The sequence below is a fragment of the Metopolophium dirhodum genome, chromosome 6, assembly GCF_019925205.1.
Source record: "Metopolophium dirhodum isolate CAU chromosome 6, ASM1992520v1, whole genome shotgun sequence".
Lineage (NCBI taxonomy): Eukaryota > Metazoa > Arthropoda > Insecta > Hemiptera > Aphididae > Metopolophium > Metopolophium dirhodum.
Window position 1 is genome coordinate 8,456,128 of NC_083565.1, and position 22,005 is coordinate 8,478,132.

A 22,005-nucleotide genomic window follows, 5' to 3' on the forward strand; every position below is an offset into this window, starting at 1 on the left:
AAAAAGTGTGTTACATTTTTATGCCGACCAATACTATTGATTCTTATCAAATAAACATATAAACATTACCTTTATTAAACTGTATACTGCCTAAGAAGAAATTCCTTCTACAATTTGAAGTTTGTACATTCGACGCTTTTATGAATATTATACCAATTTCAATCAATTTGGGCATAATTTAAATGAATTCTAATAATTTTAAATTCCATATGTATTAGTTTCGTTTCAACTTGTAAGTGGCTGCCATAAAAGTCTTACCAATACAATTAATTATAATTTTTATTTCTAAATTTTTCATTTTAAATGCATAGGTATAAACTTTTATTATCATTATATTTTTTTAAAAATAAATTACATAATTCATATAAATAATGTTAAATGTTCAAGCTAATATGTTGTAACCTAATAAATAATAATTATCATTGTACCGTGCTAATGTCATTGTATCTTGTTTGGGGTCATTAAAATAAACTATTTTGCATTATCGCACAAGATCAATGCCTACGCGTTTTCTATTAGGTAACAACAAATTTAAATATATTAATATATTAACAGTGAATGGGACACGATTAGAAAAGTATCGACTAAAAAGGTGTTGCATATATAAAGTAAAAATAGATTTCATATTGGCTGTTGTAGTACTAATACTCTCTAATACTAACTACATAATATACATTTAAGTAATAATAAAAATAAAAATATTGAATTACCATTGTAATTAAAACCGTTTTTTAGTTTCAAGAAGCGATCCCACACTCATCTGTCGTCTTATGCCCGGTTGCTAATCTTTAAAATAAAAAAGAATGTACTCGTGTACGTATTTTACCGTTTGTTTCGTTCTGAGATTTGTATTCGTCCAAAAACAGTTGTGAGAATTTTTTTTGTAATTTTAATAAATTGTATTATTTACTTTCAATGGTCGGTGGTTCCGTGGTGGTATTTTGGCTCAATTGGTTTGGTCGTTTGCCGTTTACGGTCGGTTGGACAGACGGAAAATAATAAGCATTACAACGTTTGATACATCTAAAAAATAATCAGAACAAACGTGTAATATTGCTTAATATTAGAATGGTCTACGAAAAACGTTTCTAGATTTTTGTTAACTGGACAAGTTGAAAACGGCACACGACCAATTTGTGTTGATTTCAATTTCACACCAGTAAGTTTTATATAAATGTAGGTAAATTTAGTAAATGTATGTTATGTACTGTATTCAACTGTGTTGCGCCATTTTAAATCCGAGATAATCATCATAATAGGATATTACCGTTCCGTATTTTACGACAATTAATAACAGTAATAATATTTAGCCATTTAGGATGAATATATAGAATTTTTTCACCTTTCATTTCGTCCGTCGACGTTATCGCTAAAATATTCGATAGAAACGCGATTATTTCGCACACTCACCAAGAGCGTCTCATCTGTCACGTTGTGTTGTCCGAAATTAGTAAGAACTTTTGATAGATCACTTTTTCGGGATTCTAATTTAATAATAAATAATGAGTAATAAATTATGGTACTATTATATTTTTAATTACGTGCGCGCGCGTTCCTGCCCTTTTCACTGCCGTAAGTACGAACACAATGTGTGTTGGTGTGTTACTGATTAGTAATTAAGTAAATTAACAATGTTTTATTGTCAAGCGATAGTCTTGGCTGAGGTTTTACGGAAAACCAACCAATTGTGTTCGGTGTAATCTCCGCAAAAACGTCCTCCAAAACAAAAAAAAAAAAAAACGAGTGCACAATAATATATTACAAGTATACTAATTTATTATTGTCAATTGAATATAATATTATAACCAAACGACGTAATAGAAAACCGTGAACGCAGTGTTTGAATTTTTGTGCACTGCAATGCCTCCTCCGGGATTGGTAAATTGGGTTTCAAATTACCTTTTCTGGGTTAATTCAGAGTGGGTTTGAAGCCAAAACCCGACTACCTACTACCTTTTTTTCCCCGAGACTCAATTTTCTGATTTTAAAATATACTCATTACTCATTATCGCGGACCCAATTTACATAGCCTCGCTACATCTTAATTTATGCATAACACTAATTTCATATACACGAGGGAAAACGAAAGAAATTCTTCAAAATTTAAATATCTTGGAATTTTTTCGATGGCCTGTGGAAGAACATTCGAAGACCATATACAAACAGTTGTATTTTATATTTGTTTATACAATTAACAATGGTTGAAAATTGTAGTTGTCTTACAAGATCTTTATTCTCGCTCATATAATGTTAAAATTGTTGTATCTTTTAATCGATATCAAATAAAAAATAATAACATTATTTGTATTTTGTTTTGGTTAGATTTACATTTCAAACTAATTTTGCTGCGCGCAGTCATCGTTTGTTGATGCTTTCGAATAATAAAAAAAACATGCCTTAACACAATTTGCACCGCAATACTAGCTACCACAAAGACACCAACGTCTAATATACAGGGTGATTCATCAACATACAAACCACCATTATTCCTTGTCACCTCAACAGAAAGAATTTATTAAAATTATGATTTTCGGAAATGTTACTTCATACTTAAACAAGGCGTATAATAATTTTAGGTGAGACTCAAACAGCACCCCTTATCAAATTCAAAGGCACAGTTATGCGGCTTACGCCTATGTTTATGCAGTTATTTGTATATAATTATATAATACTATTATGATATTAGTTGTCACCAAATGCTAGGCCACCAACGCCGAACAACTGATTGCTTCAATCCTACCTGGACTTGTATTATTGGAAGATTGTGATAATGAAAAAAACCTAACTTGTTTATTGCATTGTTAAATGACATCTGAACAGTTTATCGTTGAAAATAATATTAGAAAGTTAACAGTTAACTTAATATTTTAATATTTTTTTTGACAAGCGTGCTACGTCTGCATGAAATCATTGTATTGTTCATCATTGTTTGTTTATATTTTGTATTATATCTTAATTTATTATATACGTATAAGTATTATGTACAACAACAATAATAATAATAGTAATAATGGTAACGATAATAACGATACTTGATTGTTGAATTATATAATTGCCGATTGTGATATGGTATCAGCTGATATTATATTATAACTGTAGACTACATAATATGGGAACCAAATGCACGTTTGTTTGTTGACAGCATATCCGAGTAGCCCAATAGTTATAGCACCTAATTTGAAGCTATACTCAGGGATGAACAAAATATTTTGCTTCATGTATTTCAAATACATTGTAATATATTGAATTTGAAAGAATAAATATTATAATTTAAAAACTAACAATAAGTGACACACACTGTATTTGAAAAACTTATATTTTTAAAAGTAAAATATTATGTTAATCACGAAATTGAGAAATATTATTCCCATTTAAAAATAATAAAGTCATTCACCACTGAGATAATATAATCAAGATACCAGATGTAGTGACCCGGGTCGGTACGGCTTTGTATGCCTGGAGATAATACTTTTTATAAATAGATAAGAACTCGACGTAGATAATCGTGACTACCGTACTATAAAAAGTAGGACAACATTTATACGTAAACATTTTATTACCATTTATCATTAATTTTGTATTTTGTGTATTTTAAAAATACAAAATCCTTTAAAAAATGTATATAAAATTCAAATTCAAATTTTTTTTTATATCAGAAAATACAAAAAATATTTCAAATACATTTAATTCAAATTTTAAATACTGCTCGGCTATTACTATTCAATAATATGGACATGGGTACGTGATAAAGTAATATAGTAATAACTAATAAGTATATCAAATTCGTATATTGCCACTTTTTACCTATGTATTATAGTATTTTATAATATTTTAGTATTAATAATTTATACTATGGTATTGGTGAAAAATCTATAATAACCAAATAACAACATTTATTAAATTAACAACTAATATAATATTTCAAAGATTTCTAAATAACATTATTTCATAAAATATCTTTAAAATGAATAAGTTTATCTGACTCCCAAAATCCCCTAAGTCTCTTATTATTTAGTTTTTTATACAATTTAAGGGTTGTTCTACCTTACGAATTTAATTTAATGAGAACCACACTTTTTTAATGTAAAATCACCAAGAGATAATTTTTTCTAAACTTTGATGCTTATACATTTAATTTACTAGTTATTTTACTTTAAGTAAATACTATAACGATTAACGATACATAGTTCATCATATAATAGGTTTAAAATCCTGCGGATACCATGGGAAAAAAGGTTTTAAAGATATATAGTTTTTTTAGGGGGTCATAATGATTTTAAATCATTATGATTTATATTAGTTTATTAAAATTTTGTAATTTTTAAAAACTCCATTGAAATCACTGTATAATATTTATGTACCTACACACACATATATATATATATATTTACATTTATTTATATATATATTATGTGTTACATATTTTTATAGATACGATTTTTACACGAGGTGAGACAGAGCTGACAGCGCTTTTGCGATGTCAAATAAATAACCACTGTCAAATGAGATCTGATGTTATGGCGTTATGCCTACGGTTCTTTTTTAGTTTTTTTTTTTTTAATTCAGTCGAAATCGTGACAACTACAAAAACCGCTTTGCCGAGTCAATACTTGGTCATAAGTTATAAACTCATAACCAACATATGACTCGTGTCCTCGTTCGATTGAAAAATAAAAAATACAGCTACCTATACGATAATTGTTATTGTCAACAGTGGCTTGTCCGCAGCGAATAATATCAATATCATGTTTATTGGCCGCGTTATTTCTTATTAGTTAATAAAACATTTATGTCATTTTTTGCACTTATAATATATTAATATCAAACATTTGTATATTATGCGATATTAATTTGTCTCCTATAATCACAAGTATGGATCGAGATGATTTCTGTTAACGTGTTTATTATAAACGTAATTACCAGGTTCTCTGGAACACGTGGTCGGGCCGTCGCGAGTCATTGTAATATTATTCTGCATGATTATGATTTCTTGCTTAAGTCATACATGCATTTATAGTTATCATATTATAATATTTTTAGCAAACAGACGCAAGAATCGTTTTTACGCAAACTCGGCACGACGTGGTTAGCATTTTTGTCATCTGTGGACCGCACACAATTGATAAAAAAAATCACCTACGTATGTCATCGTTACGATTCCTATGTACGGTGGCGCATTCGGTACCTACTACTACTGTTAAAACACGGTCTTTCTGCTCCCGGATATCATATTATCATGCATAACTGCCGACGCTCTCTCCCGTTCGTGAGCCCTAGAAGAAAATATGTCGTAATTAAATTGATAACAATAATAATAGGAATAGGAATAAAAACCCGTCTCTGTGCTCGCGGGATGTCCTAATAAATACGTTTCTCGGGTTCAGTGTATCCGCTCAACGGCAATGACACTGTTTATTTTTATTGCTTCTTTTTTTTTTTTTTTTTACTCGTCCGTTTGATCCCGCCCCGCCTCGCGACAACAAAACGACCCATTCAATAGGTACTATCGTATATAATATTTTTATTCGTAACCACCACGACAGTCTATGACCAACAAAAACACGTTCATTGATGAGATCTACTCCTACAACACTGACCGCCGTCGTCATCGTGTACGACTCGTGAAATCGCCACGTCCGGCCTCGGCAATAATTAGTTGATTTCAGTGAAAGTGTGTGGGTGAGAAAAACAATCGGTCGTCCACGGCGTTCGGTGTGGTGCACTCTTCTGTGCCCCCCGCCCGCCTCTTGTGTGCTTATTGTTTACTTCAGCCAGAATTCAAGTTCGCGCGCGCGTGCGGTCACTGCGGTACTGTCCGGTCATCAAGCACATACCTCAAAATTATGATGCCGGGTTGCACACACAATCGCCAAACATCATTTAAATGTCCATCAAATAAATTATAAACTGTTTTGAATGGAACTTGTCGTTTAATTCTAAGCGTGCCTAAATTGCGTTTTTAATTTAAAAATAGACGAACTGCCAGCGCACAATATGGCTAATATTTTAGAAAACCGGCGTTATCGTCACACTCGACCGCTCTAGAAAATATATTATTAATGCGCATATTATCCAGATACACATATATGGGGTGGCGTGTGCGGTTTGTTTATAATATTCATAAAATAATATAATTAACGTTATCGCAATTTCGTGACGTTTCGTTTTAAAATCACCATCTCAATAATTTTAAAGACGTCAAAACGCGTGCGCTTTCATATATTACCGTGGTAATATTACTATTATTATTATTATTATTATTGGTATCTCACGATTGAAACATTACACTCCAAACACATTTTATAATTTATAATATCAGTGTAATAATATTAATATACACCTGGAGAGTGTTGTTGCGCGTTAATGCGTTTTGTCCGTGTAATTTAATATTATAGTATATGATAATACGTACGCGATAATCGTGTGTCTCTGTAATAAATAATAATTAATTCCGTCCCAAAGTCCCAACCGTGTGTTAATCAAAATTGATATTATTGCAAACAAGAATTTCTCCCCACATTTTTATTTTATTATATTACACCACCAAAGATAGATTCCCACAAGTCAAGAAGACAATATTAGTGTTTAACGTGGTTTGTATTATATAAATATAAATCGAAAATCCTCCAGAAATGTATTAATAACTTTTCCCCGTCAAAGTGGTTAACCTTCGTCACGATAATCGGTGTGACTTGTGACGTAAACTTTAAGGAAGTGATTTGTATATTATTATGTGTATTATAATGATTTTATAAGATTATTTAAATATTGTTATAGCAATAATAATAATAATTAATCGATACCTTTAACGGGCCATTGTGGTGTCGCTCGCCTACATTATTATTTATAGTCGGGCAAGTTTTTACTATTATCGTTCGAATAAAAACAGCTGCTGCGATAAAATTATTGGTATCTCCAACAATCCAACTACATTCTACAACCGTTACAAATTTAAAAACTATCAAATGATCAAGAGAAAAAAAAAATCGTCACCGATAATCGCCTAACACACCATAACGATGCCGCCGCACACACCTCGTTGTACTATAATCGTCCCGCCGGTTTACAGTTATAAATTTATTGTAATAATATTTTGTATTACACTATCTCCCGCTGACGGTAAAATATATTATGACGTATATAATATTTATTTTAGACCACTTGCCGTCATTTAAATGCAATATCGATCGACACGCGTGGCGTTCGACCAGATTTCTAGCCGCAAAATACTGTATTTACCACGTTTAACATTGACCCGGACATGAATCATAATTTTTATATTGTTTTTTTGTGTAATGCGCATGGAAACGCGCAGGACACATTCCTGGGCACATAACAATATTACTGAGACAGTGATATTGTTATGTCTGTCGCAAAATATGTACATAATAACATTTAACACGAAACTATGCGCACGTGTAGAGTGAGCCTAAGTATAGATAACTGATAAATTATGATAATAGTATAATATTATACGATAACAAGATAAATGATCGGAGAACTGCAGTGTGTATGTGCTGCGTCGTCGTGCAACCGGTAGTACCTGTTCGTGGCGTTCACACCCATATGTGTACAACCCATAAATACAAAATTAAAAAAATATTTGTAAGCTTTTAACCGCTTTTCGCCGTTTTCATTTTTTTCATTATTAATTTTATTGCAAAACGTGATTGTTTAAAAAAAAAATACAACCTTAATGGCTTAATAATAATATTATGGGTTTCGATTCGCAGTCCGCACATTGAGTAATATTGGAAAACATGCGTTTTTTTTAACGCATACAATTAATTTACGAGGTATGTATGTATGCACGTTTGATACTAGAAAAAGATTTCCGTACTGAAATCAAACCCATTTACAATTATTATTACCATAGCGTACTTAACTTATAACTTATTAGATATAATCATTATAATTATTATTTCGCGCGCGGCTATTGTTTCCGAGACGCGCGATCGCCGAGAGAACAGACCTAAACAGTGGTCGGGCAACGAACAAGGTACCATTAAATTTGATTATTGTCTTATTATCGTCTTCGTATACATTATTGTTATTATTAATTATTATTTTTGCCGTTTCGTACCTCCGTTGGAATTTTCCGTGGCGGTCGCACCGCACCGTATCCGTCTGTATACGTGTCTACAACCGTCTTGAAACATCGCGATATTCGCGTTAAAACAATAACGATATTTTAATTTGAAACTGGGGCGCTCGCTATGCTTCTTCTTTCTCTTCCAATCAGGGCCTGGGCCGCCGCCGGTGGCGTCTCGGGAAGCGGCGGAGGCGTTAATGTCTCCCGCTCGAACGATTTCACGGCGATGAGGTCAACAAACGCGCTCGCGCAAACCGTACACTATAATATAATACAATATGTTATGGCAATAACAGAGAGTTCGAATTCGTTTGAAAACAATAAATTTATATTTTTGGTTACGTGTGTGAGGAAATATGCCTCGAAAAGCGCGATTACGACATATCCACCGACACCGATATATCCGGCCGGCGCAGGACTTGCGTTTATGTAACAATAATCCAGTCTGTGTTTGCCTACTCACGTCTGTACGGTTTTTCCTGTTTAATTCCTAATCACGCCACTGCGATCCGACGTGTAATACCGAACTGCAATGGATATTTTTCGTATATTATCGTGTTGCCATCCTCGGGCAATACTTCATCGTGGTTTTAATTGGTTTGTTTTACATCAGACTTCTCGTAGTTTATGATAATCAAGATCACAAATTATCCAATTTGCATTTATTTTAAACGTTGGTTGTATATTTTTTTGTGTAATGGTTCGGTTGTTTTAGTATGACCAGTGGTTCAAAACCTTTTCGAGTACGCGCCCTTCTTCCGAATTGACAGGAACGTGGCGCTCCCCTTTCCGTACAACTGTATTATATAAGAATATAAACTATACATCTAAAATAATTACCATCTCAATTTACGATTGTAGGCAATGTTTAAGAATTATAGGGGTCTCCATGTCATTAAATGTCAACTTTTTATACATTTTACCATCGGCCTTGTCCCAGCGTTAATATTTTACTATTATAGTAATAGTATTAGTAAGAGTAACCAAATATACGATAAGACGTGATTCGGGTGACGTTCGGGTAAACAGTTAATTAAAATACTATTAGTTAGAGATCTTCCCCATACACATGGTCGTGACATTCGTGAACGTTTTGAAAGCGTAAATATTCCAGTAGTATAATATGATGGGTCACATGGTTCTTACTTATTATATAATATATCATAATGGTTGAATTTAAATAAATGGACTATTTAAAAATCAACGAACAATATTACACGTACTGTTTGTTTCCCGAATTATTTGCCATCATCGTCGTCTAGGCTACAGCTGCAGCGAGAGATCGTCGTCGGTGGCGGCCGAAAACCGTTATCCGCTGTCGTAATCGCATTCGACGATGACAGTGATAATAATAATAATATATATAATATAATGGCTGTTACCTGTACACGCGGGGGCCATCGTCGTCGCTTCACTCGTTCGCAAATCGGACACGCCGCCCGCCGCGGTTGTACATTTTGCGCGTACGACAATAGAATCCGAAAATAACGCCGCCGAGATCGATGACCTGATCGTCACTATACCGGTGGCGACGTTCTTGAGCACAGTCGTCATCAGTCCCCGTGTCTGCGTCTCGCTGACATTGATATTGTTATCATTCTGCGGGTCGTACACGAATATAATATAGACACAACTTGTTTGATGGTGTGTAGGATTTTTGGGGCTTCCAACTCGGCATACCTGTTCAATAATATTATGCTTTGGCCGACGAATAACCAAAATAATGATTGTTGGGTAACAAGTGGGTAATCGGTAAAAATTGACACGGGAATGGGAAAAAACGACGAGGTAAATAAACGACAAAATGATCATTTTCAAAGGTGTAGTAGCTGCGCGATGAAAAGGTGGTGATCGATAATAATGTTATGATGTACCGATGTCGTATTAATAATAACATTCAGCAGAATTAATTATCAATTGACAATAGTCGTAATAAATTTGGGGATTATATCAATTTATTCCATAACATTTGAATATTACTATATGGGAGATTTTAATTTTAAAGTACATATTCATATTCGTACTATTCGTAAAATTATATATTATTGGCATTGTTGCCAATAGCCGGCTTATGTCTTATGTTATTTATAAATCATTAAGTAAATTCATATTATATTATATGGACTATTACTGTAATAACTGCGATCGTCATGGGCCAAACACGAGTATTATATTTTACCCAGTACAGCAAAAGAACACGCCGATTCTGCGCACCCACACTCGACACCCGGCTATCGAGACCGATTCCGCTTTGGCAGGGTGTCACGTGGGGATGTGCAGAAAACCCGATTTTCTTTGGGTCTGGACGTGTTCTTTCGCTGGACAGAGTATTGGAGTATATTGCTTAACGCGTCATACTCCCATATCGATTTCGATGGCAAACTCTTTAATCGGCAGAGAGTAAATCAATTCTCTACAATCACTCGCAAACTTATAGGTTAAAATGATGATAGGATGAAATACGCATCTATCGATCGTGATGTGTATCTCTTAGTTTTTGCGCCGTGTTTAGTTTGTCCTAATCACTTAATCACTAGTCCTCCGCCCGCTCATCAAAAAACACTGGTGGAAGACCTGAATCATTGAAAATTTCGTTACGGTTTCGGAATTTCTTTCATTCACAGAGGCCGGTATAGATCCATACGGAGGCTGTTCGAGTCGTCGCCTTAGACCTACACCGGCTCCCCGATGGAAATCGGAATCGTCATGCCTTGAGTTGCGATGACTAATTTTGTGAAACCGCGTGTACCGTAACACGGATTTGTCACCGTGCGTATTTTTTAATTATTATTATTTTTTTTTTTTTTATCAAAGTATAACGCAATATGCGACATTACTCGTCGGCAGTGTGACTGCTGTTAACGCAATGTGATATTTTGTATTTACATAATAATTTATTACGCCCGCTTAAAGTTTCCAATTTCTTGTTCAGTTTTGCACTGTGTTAGGTAGTAAGTTATAACTTGATACGAACACAAGCAATTGTTTCCGCCTGAATTCTGTATCGTAACATTACGCAACGCAATATAGTAACTACATAATAAGTGACGTGTATACAAAATTATATACAGTCACACGGGTGACACACTTGACACTGGACACACATGTATAATATAACTAACGTTTTACCAATGAGCGTTTTGCTAATAATATGAGAGAACCGCCCTGCCGTTCACGACTTTCGTCCGTCGCTTTATCGATATTATTGTTATTTACCTCTGAACTTTTTGTATCGTTATACAATTCGAGTGTTGGCGACCGCGTTCGGTCACGTCGGCCTGTTTTGTAATATCAAAAAATAACAAAACAATAATATTAAACAACAGCAATGATAATATTGAAAATAATAACGGCGCTTGTGTGGCGCGGTGGTTGCCGTAACATATTATGTTCGGCGGTATAATTTATAGAGTTGCTAATGAGCTAAAACACACGTGGGATTTGCACCGTTGTTTTGTGCAGGTACATATTATGATAATATTACTATACTAGATGTAGTATAATAATAATAATAATAATAATAATAATAATATCATTATGTATAATGTTTGTATTTATTATGAGTAGTGTTGCGCACTCGCGCAGGATTTCGACAGCGCTATTTTTGTAGTGCGCCGCCCGTTGTGCGTACCTGCTGTGGTATGTTCTGTGTAGAGTCCGCCATGTATAATACACACGGCCGTGGCGTGATTATATTAATTCTCATCGCTTCATTATGTTTTAATAATATTATTATGCTTACTGGGTATCGTGTAAAAAGAAAGAAATGATACTTGGTTTTAGTGCCGTTTGTTCAAAAATCCCGGACGAACGGCGTAACGCAGCAGTTGGTGTTGTAGTGTGTTGGTATAGAGTAATCGGAGAAGGGCGATGAGATAAACGAAGAATTTCATATTATTGAAAAAAATAAAAACGTTTTATTTTTTTTTTCACACGCGTGCGGTGGTGTAATGGTGGTAACAATAATATTAAGTACCTACGTAATATTACTATAATAATATAATACGGTCTACGGGACGGATAGAGAACGGACAACTGATTTGAAATACGGTTCAATTATTTTATATTATAAATTATTATTGTTATGTAGGTTTTTTCCTTCTCCTTTTTTTTTTTTTATTACCGTTCATTATTCAATTTGTTTATTCGTTGTGTGGCAATATTACACGATTGTGTCCGCGTGCCAGTTTGTGGATAGTGTGTGTCTCGGTCGTGCGGCGGCGGCGGGATCGGTCCAGATATCGTACACACATGATAACCCGTGGAAAAACCGACTCGTTACAAGGGCGCATAACATTATATTATTATTATTATTATTATTATTATTGTTGTCGTTTAGTTGCGGCTGCTTTCACTCCGTTATCGGTTCGTGGAATAATACAAATTTTAAGTATTCCCGAATTCTAGCCAAACTTGACAACAACAACTCCTGTTGGAAAGTGTGTGTTTATAAACAATACTTCGCACAAGTCACGTAACTTTGTAAACATACCTTCGTACCCCGTCATCATACTCATCACTTAGTAATATTGTTACTTGCCCGATTTATTAGATCATGTATCCTCCTCCCGCATATTATAAACTTTAAAATACTTACGTGTTTTAATCATAACATTGTCTCTTCGAGTGCTTGAGGAAATATTTTATGATTAAAATAACAAATTGTCCACATGCTTAGAGATTTTAAGCATTTTAGAGTGTAAACCAAACAGATGCCATAAATTATAATAATCGCTCTACAATATAACGGTACATGGTTTCCAAAATCAAACGTGTCAAAAATATCGAATTGGAAAAAAATTAATGAATCACTCGCCTCGTCGCGTCGGTGATGAATAAGTTATCAATCATTTTCAATGATATATGGTGGCGAAGTGAACAGAATAGAATAAACTGTCGTTCGTCATTTTACGTAGAAACGCGTTGCCAAACAGATCTGTGCGAATCACGGTCATCGGTGTAGTATATTATACGTGGTTTATTATCCCATAAAGGCGTAAACTATTTGGTAACAGTCTAAACGAGTTTGGACCGGAGTGACGATGATGATATGACATAAATTACAGCGTCTGTCGATTCATTTATTTTTTTTATCGCGGAAAACATAAGAATATTTTTATTGCGGAAAACATGAGAATGTTTTTATTTTTAATTTAAAATATACCTACCCATGATTGTATAATATAGCTTACCACAATATGGCCACAGCATTTTTATGTATCATATTCATTGTAATGTCGGGATTCGTTTTGTCGCCACTCGCCTGTCAGATTTTGAAAGTACTTACTTTTAGGACATAAAATTTACTTTTACGACATTAAAAATGTGATAATATCCCTTAATCTTGGACAGTCGTACTTGGATTAATTTCGTGCGCACATATTGTTGCGAATTCATTTTATACGAAAAGTTGCATGGCTAATAGTTTCTTCCCGCTGTAAAAATGTCTTGATTTTTTTAATTTTTTTTTTTCGGGGAGTACCACATATACCAATTAAAAATATTAAAATATATATTATATATAATCTATGATGTCTTGCTGTTTTATTTAAATTGTTGTCATATTTTTTTTATTAATTCAAATTTGTTACTTATAATTTTCCTTATTAAACAGTCAACGATAAAATAATATAAAATTAGATATATTGTCTTAAAATTATAAACAATAAAACATAAATATAATATCTTATAAACCTATTGTATTGACGTTACGTCGATTGTTATTATTATCAAATGGGCAACGATCATGTAATATGTTTGAAAATTTATGTGAATAGAGATTAAGTAAGAATTTATGTGATAGAGACATCTTAAAATGGTAGTTCTAAAACTAGGATTATTAGACCTCCTGAACATGTTTTTTGGCCGATTTCGTTGTCAGTACATTTAGGTTAGCCGTTGGAGCCCTAGCAACCGTTGCATAATATAATTACGTTACCATAGCATCTATAATTGATGGATTTTTTTAAATTTCATATGATATTATATGATTAATTTTTACTTATTCCAATTTTGTCTGCCCTATTGTTGCATTAGTATTTAGAACCCATCTTTATTCTTTATAAATAAAATTGTTATGAAATGTCTCATATTGACTTCGAATTCTGAATGCCAGAAAGCCTATCGCGACCTGAACGTGCCATAGACAGCATAAAAATATATCTATTGCCGGGTCCACATAGGGCAAGAAAACAAAACATATCATAAACTCAACTTTTCCCAATAAAGACAGAGACAATCTATATTGTCTTAAAAACAGAAACACGACAACAACCAGACTATTTGTGGTCCCGGCACATGATTCATTGTTTTGCTATGCAGCCGAAAAAATGTCTAGTTTTTTCGTAGTTATCTTTAGGATTCACCAGGACTACTAGTGTCTAGCCCGGGCTGCTGATCTTGCAGTAGGGATCGTCCTTAGGGGGGGTAACGTACACTGAACAGTGTACACACATAATAGTGTAATACAATATACATTATGACGTAAACCCTCATCTTGCAGTTCCTTGTTAAAGTTTTACGCAACGGACTAGTGAATAATATTCTATTATACAATATAATATAATATAAAGAACAACTTGGCCCAGCAGCGTAACTGGCATAGAACGCCGAAAGGTCATATGTTTTATATACCATAGTCGCATAGAATATCATAATATGAACGTTAAAATATTATTTACTGTTGGAGTACCATATTATTATTATTATTATTGGTAAGGCGCGCGACAACCTTAACTGCATTGATTGAAGGCGTTAACTGATGCTACTTCTACTGCTGGGCCATTACCACTGGGCGCATATTATGGTATAATTGCTGCGGCTGTGTATAGTGTATTATATATATATATAAATACACATAAATTCGTTTAGTCCGACGACGAACCATTATACTCGCTCGGGTCGTCCACATGATATTATAATATACTGGCCGAAATATCTATCCCGTTTCAATCAACCCAAGTAACTCACGTCCAATAAACGGTGAATTGTACAAGTATATAAAAAAAAAAGCTGCCGTTGCGTATATCAATATAATATTACTCTCTATACGCGTATAATATGTCGACGGGAAAGAATTTTGGCCGGTAAATGATTAATTCTTTCGTATACGGGATGACATGTCCATAATACGTGGAGGCACACTGCGCGTGCACTTTGTAGTTTTTACCTATATAGTACGAGACTCGATGCACATACAAGCACATACGGTGATTACCTGAAAGTATTAATAAACATGTATTATAATATACAAAACTACAGGCATATCCATTGATTGAGTGAGGGGACGTCCAATATACTCCTAGACGGCTATACGACTAGACGAGACAACAATATTATGTTATATGTTGTGTGTACATTGCAAATTAAGTCTCGGACCTCGCGCGTCGATTAAGCACGCCAAACGTGCAAATTTATTTCTCCAATTCGCATATATTAAATAGTAATATTGTGCAATACGGGTGTTTATAATTATCGGGGAGGTCAGATGCTCAGATATAACAGTGTGACTATTCGACTTCCTGTATATTTATTTATGCGTATTTATGCTATTGCATGTATGGATTTAAACGTTTACGTGTACAGCGAAAATAGTTGATAAAGATAAAAAGATTTGAAAGGTTCTTCTCGCGGACTAAGATATAATGGACTGGAAACGAGCAGCTTATCAGTGGCCACGAATGTATGTACAAGAGGCAAGTGCGAGGGTTCGCCACGGGGACTGAGAGCTTACAACGCCGACTGTATAGAACACGGCCTAAATGAACAAAATGTGAAGCCAAATAAATCCACCGGTAGCGCTGAAAACATTCGGTCCCCAATGTGAGGAACCTTTTGGTGGCCGTCTCCCAGCCCTCGCCGACCATGTCAATTCCAGTCCATTATATCTTAGTCCGTGGTTCTTATTGAAGAGTAAAGACTTATTACAATAATAAAAAGAATAATAATAAAAATGATGTGGATAGACTTAGTGATCATGCGGTGATTCCAGTCTGAAGGTCTGGAGTATTTGTATTAGCCACGTCCTCTTTATGCGGAAACGAGAGTTTATGTAGCGCGGAGTCTGTGGTCGTGGCCTGCGCGATGAGTTCTTCGAAGATTTCAGCCCCCCAAGCACCCCCCCCCCCCCACACACGTTCCCAGTGGCTTAGTCCGTGGAGGAATAGCACGATACTGCACGCAGCACCATAGTGTGCAGGTCCGTCGGTTTTCTGGGCCGGTCTATATATGTGACGCAAGTTTCCTCTAGAGATGCATCAGCAAACTGTCAGTATTATAGGTACGCTTAACGCTTTCGTTCGCGTATATCGAAGACGACTCTGTAATTATCACCGTAGTGTCTCTTCTGAAATTATAATTTCGCCAGCCAAACCATGTCCTACATTATATTATTACGGAGAGGATACGACGTGTCGCAACGAGGCCACGATCGAGCCAGGTTCGTGTGTGCAGTGTGTGAAGCTGACCGCATCGCGCGCTCCATTTTACACAATTCGAAACAGCAACAAATTGCACCTGTTACGTACATGTATAATATAACATCATATAATATAATATGTTTTATACTCTGCAGGTTTTGATATCGTCTCCGTCACGTTGTGTGTGTCGTAAAAATAAGGTCAAGCGTGTAGTTTTTTTCAGTGCGTTAACTCCACATGAAACGTTTTTATTATTTTCATACACGTTCAACGTTGAATCACTTGAATTACCATTATTATTATTATTATTATTATTATTATTACTTTGAGAAGAAGGCCGCGACGGTATGTTCTGGAGTACACGGATAATGCTAAAAAAAAAAATAATTACATATACGTATACGTAATAATTTTTCATCTCGAGCACCATATTTTAGTATTTTTTCCTTCGATTTGACGGTCGCATTTTGTGTTAAATGTTATATTTATCCAGTCATATTTACGATGGTGACTTAAACTAATAACGACGATGATAGAGGTACACTTAAAAATAACATTGTACAGTTAAAACTTTGTTTTCACGCCCAAATTGTACGCCAAATTATATTATGTTGTGTTATTTCTCACGTTGCAGGTTGTACCTATATAATAAGTGTCATCAACTATTTATACTATTTGTACCTATAAACTAATGTATTTGTGTATTTTATTTTCAGAGGGACGAGTGGAGGTGAGCAGAGAAAATAAATATCTTAGTACTATGACCTCCGGAAAAGTGTTCGGAGAGTTGGCTATTTTATACAACTGCAAGCGTACTGCCACTATTAAAGGTATGGTATCCTTATTTTATTATTTTTGTACTTAGAAAAAATTATAAACGCACACGAACAACTTATGTATTAAACCAAACACTGTTGTCATCGGTAATGATAAGTTTCTATCTTTAGATGGGTAATTAATTTCCTTAATTTTAGAGGAAAGTTAATAATATAACAATGGAAAAAACCTATACATTTTAATTCATAATTGAGTCAATTTTACGATTGTATTTAAAAATCCCTAATTCCCGGCCCAAGTTATTACACGCTCTATTCGACTACTCTTTTAATTTAACTGATTCTCAAGTAGGTTCGGGGCAAGCCCCACCACTTATTATGTAATAGAATCAAACCATTCAAACCACACTTGTATAGTTGTATACACATACTGTATGATATACAGAGTGCTCTGTATGCGTAAGGCCTTCAGTTTTCTTTTCAGTTTTCAGCTACTTATGAATATATTGTTTGTAATTTTTTTCCGGTTGTTTTAGGCCACAATACTTATCCACATATTTTAGTTGGTATTTTCAAAATATTTAACATTTGAAAGTTTCCAAGAATGAGGTATCTACTTTCGATTTTTAAGTGGCAACCACTATTATATTTTCATAATTTACTATCAATAGAAAAAACATAATTCTACAGAATTGTTGAAAATTTTTGTTAATTTACCTACTATCTAGGTATCAAATACTTATAAGAAAATGCTGATTTTAAACAAACTAATAATTATTTAATATAATATTTAGATATATGAGAATTAATATTCTCTGCAAAGCTTTTAAATTTAACGATAATAAATACAGTTGTACTGTTAGTACAGTTTGTGCGATAGTGCACAATTTCACTTTCTTAAAAAACATTTTAATTGGTCAATTATACTACATAGGTATTAGAAATTTTATTTTTGCATTTTTACTTAATTGTATAATAATAAATAAAAAATGTCTGTAACTTTGTATAGGTACCTAGGTAACATATGGTATAATTATAGGTATAACCTAGTAATTAGAAACAGTGAATCCTTTTTATAAAAATGAAATTTTTACCAAATATTTCTTGATTTTTTGTGTATATAAATCTGAACTCTAATTATAATTATGTAGAGTGTGTATATTTATTTACTAATAAAAAAATGTACGTTTTTTATTGTTGAATTTTTATAAATTTTATAAATTATACCATTAATATTTTAAAATATATTTCATAATATAATATTAGGTACTTTGGTAAAATATATTTTACCAAGTGCTATATATTCTCATCGGCGATCGGCCCATGATCACATTATAATACATCATCAGCAATACATTGCTAAATCATTTCAATTGGCATAATTAAACGCCTGGCTAATTGTTTTCGTTATGTTTGTTTTGATCATTGGCCACGCCATTCAATAATATACATATTAGATGAATGACAAACACACGAGTCCAGTACGGACTTCGCTTTCACAGTCATGTGGACTCGTGTTTTTCATCAGTTGTACACACCTCTGATCACGGTGACGTTTTATGTTTATGAATTTTTTTATTGGTTGTTAGTAAATGCAGATAACGGAACGGCATTTATCTTCTTCCTCACGTTGTGTAAAACAAAATTTGTTTCTATTAATAATTTTGTTTCTTTTCTATAACAATATTATAATTGTAGCAAATACATAATCTTTATAGTTTATATCATAACACTTGACGTCAATAGTTAATTCGTACATTTTTCTTTTCCCAGCTGCTACGGACTGTAAGCTATGGGCGATCGAACGACAATGCTTCCAGACAATTATGATGAGGACTGGTCTCATAAGGCAAACGGAATATACAGATTTCCTCAAGAGGTAAGATTTTGTACTTCAGTCTCCCCATTTTCCCAACCGTAAAAAGGTCGTGTTTCCAACTAATAATAACCGATTGCGTTCACATTTATGTAATGTTTTCAGCGTTCCGATATTCAAAGACCTGCCCGAAGAAACACTTATAAAGATTTCGGACGTTTTGGAAGAGGTAAAAAAAAAATTATTATATACATTTATATGAAGTAGGTACATGTTTTATTATTTTGTTTTTACATTTTTCAGACGTTTTACAATGCTGGAGACTACATAATCCGACAAGGTGCTCGGGGAGACACATTCTTCATAATCAACAAAGGAAAGGTATATAAAATAATTTTTTTAACTCTTCTCCCCGACATTTATGTGTATACTATGATATTAATAATATTATAATCTATTATATTATACGTGTGGTGGCACCAGGACCTGATTTAGAGTATTACCACCCTGGTTGTAGAGGCCCCAGGGTCCATATTAGATTAACAAACTTACTGCAAAAGGTATTTATTTTGTGGGGGCCTGTTATTACTTGAACCTTTTGGGGGACCCGGGACTCGAGCCCCCTCCCTAATTCCAGCCCTTAGTTCATTAAGACAAGCGGTTCGCTCCTAACTAATCCTTCAAGAACCGTCAGAATTAGTTCGTCCTAGAAAAATGGATAAGACCAGCCCTTTAATCCTCTAATATATATAACCATAGACATATAAATAAGTCTATGAATATAATATAATATGTATGAAAATATATATAAATCACTGATCGCCCCCTCTCCGCTCACCACCATTTTTCCGTTAATTTAAACCCAGTATTCTAAAGAAAGAAAGAAAATAATAAAGGATAAAAATGTAACAGAAAAATTAAAAAATTAACTCCTTTCAACACTTGCCCTCTGGTAATTGGTAGGTATACGAATTTATATGCTTTTAAATAAAATGTATGGTCGAGGGCATTTGGGAACTAAATTGCTCCACAAAATTTTTATATTTTTCAAAATACATTATTATTATTATTGTTTTAATAGGTATGTTATTTGATAAGGATCAGAATATTTATATTTCTATCTAAAACCTTTAGGGAAAATAATCTTACGTTTGTCATTAAAAATGTTTTAAACATTTGTATGCTACCTAATGTCAAAGTATGCATTAAGTACTAATGTACTATGTAAAGATTATACACCAAGAACAGCACTAATAGGCAGCACAAAGTCGATAGTGTTGTAATACATACCTACATAACATAAATCTTTTCTCGTGTTATTTATTACTACACCGTCCGTTACAACATTATAAACTCAAACTATAAATTTGTATTATATTTGTTTAATTATTGGCTCATCTTCCACTATATCATCAAATTGCTTTTTACGTTTTCTTACTTTTAATGTAGTTAATGTGCTTTCACTATTAAAAACAACATCACTATTCTCTTCTTGATTTTTGTCATCCAGTATAAGAGGACATTATACACGCATTTGTTGTCTCCGTCTTACAAGTGCGTAATATGATTAGCAAACTTACGCTCAGCAGATCACGTTTAGCTTCGTTATAGTTCAAAAATAAGAGTGAATCAACTTATTATGAAACTTGATGGTTAGAACATTTTCTGTGTTTGTACTTATGTGGGTTTTTTTTACGACAGTTCAATTTTTTAGAAAATTTTGTGTGTATAATATTATATTGTAAATTAAAATTTCTCATAATTTACTTAAAAACTGAATTATCGTATAAAACCTTCATACGAACAAAGATAACGTTTATACTATCAAGTTTCATAAAAGGTCGATTCACTTTAATTTTTAAAATAACGAAGTTAACTGTTATGTGCTGAGCATAAATTTGTTATGTTACGCACTTGTAAGTCGGAGACAAGAAATGCCCGTGTTACGCCCATTGGTAGGTTTAGGCGCGGGTGGCGGTGCACAGCAGCACAGGGGACTTGTGCACCCCCAAAAATTGAATCTTTCTATTACATTTTGATAAATTTTGAAGTAAAAATTATCAATAAATACAAAAACGTTATAGGTATTGTACAAAGTGTATATTATGGAGTATACCTAAATATACAATAATATGAAATAATCTTTAGATTATATTTTAATGTTGTATAGAATAGGACACAGATATGTAGTTATTACTTATTATATACTTAATCATAATTTATGGGGCCTGGTGTGACTGATGAGTGTCTGGAAATCCTTTACAATTTGTGCACCACCAAAAATATTGGTCTAGTTGCCCCCGGCAGACCTTAAGTCGCAATTTTGTTATAATATTATATATCGACGAATGATAACCCGTGTGTTTTGTCCCTCGAAAATAGGTTAAAGTCACCATAAAACAATCGAACAACGCCGAAGACAAGTACATCAGGACCCTGCAAAAGGGTGACTTTTTCGGCGAAAAAGCGTTACAAGGGTACGTACATTTATGCATACTTAGACACGCCACCGTTAACCATCGTGTTCACTTGCGCTCGACTTGGCTGCGGCGGCGGAAATGTCCTCGTATATTATATAAAAACGTCGTAGTCAACTTGTCGATAACGACGAAAACGATGATGATATTTATCGGACAATTTTTTTGCAGCGATGACTTGCGTACCGCGAACATAATCGCGTGCGACCCCGACGGCGTGTCGTGTTTGGTCATAGACCGGGAGACATTCAACCAACTGATTGCCGGACTAGACGAGATACGCACCAGATACAAAGACGACGATGTCTTGGGACGAATGAGGTAATAATTATTGAGATTATCATAATCATATTATTATATTTTTAGACTATCGCTCCGCCACCTCATTATCGTATCTAGGTTATTGTTTTTCTGCCTACGAACAATG

General features: G+C 33.8%; 1 protein-coding gene across 4 annotated transcripts in view; it reads left to right on the top strand.

The window, feature by feature from the left end:
- Positions 1-22,005, top strand: part of LOC132946907 (cGMP-dependent protein kinase, isozyme 2 forms cD4/T1/T3A/T3B) — a 168,893-nt gene that overhangs the window by 142,401 nt on the left and 4,487 nt on the right. For all 4 annotated transcript variants that reach the window (XM_061017026.1, XM_061017025.1, XM_061017027.1 and 1 more), the window contains 6 exons: positions 17,226-17,339; positions 19,059-19,164; positions 19,267-19,330; positions 19,405-19,482; positions 21,484-21,578; positions 21,750-21,899. In XM_061017026.1, the coding sequence (XP_060873009.1) occupies positions 17,226-17,339; positions 19,059-19,164; positions 19,267-19,330; positions 19,405-19,482; positions 21,484-21,578; positions 21,750-21,899 (607 nt within the window). The remainder of the gene's footprint in view (positions 1-17,225; positions 17,340-19,058; positions 19,165-19,266; positions 19,331-19,404; positions 19,483-21,483; positions 21,579-21,749; positions 21,900-22,005) is intronic.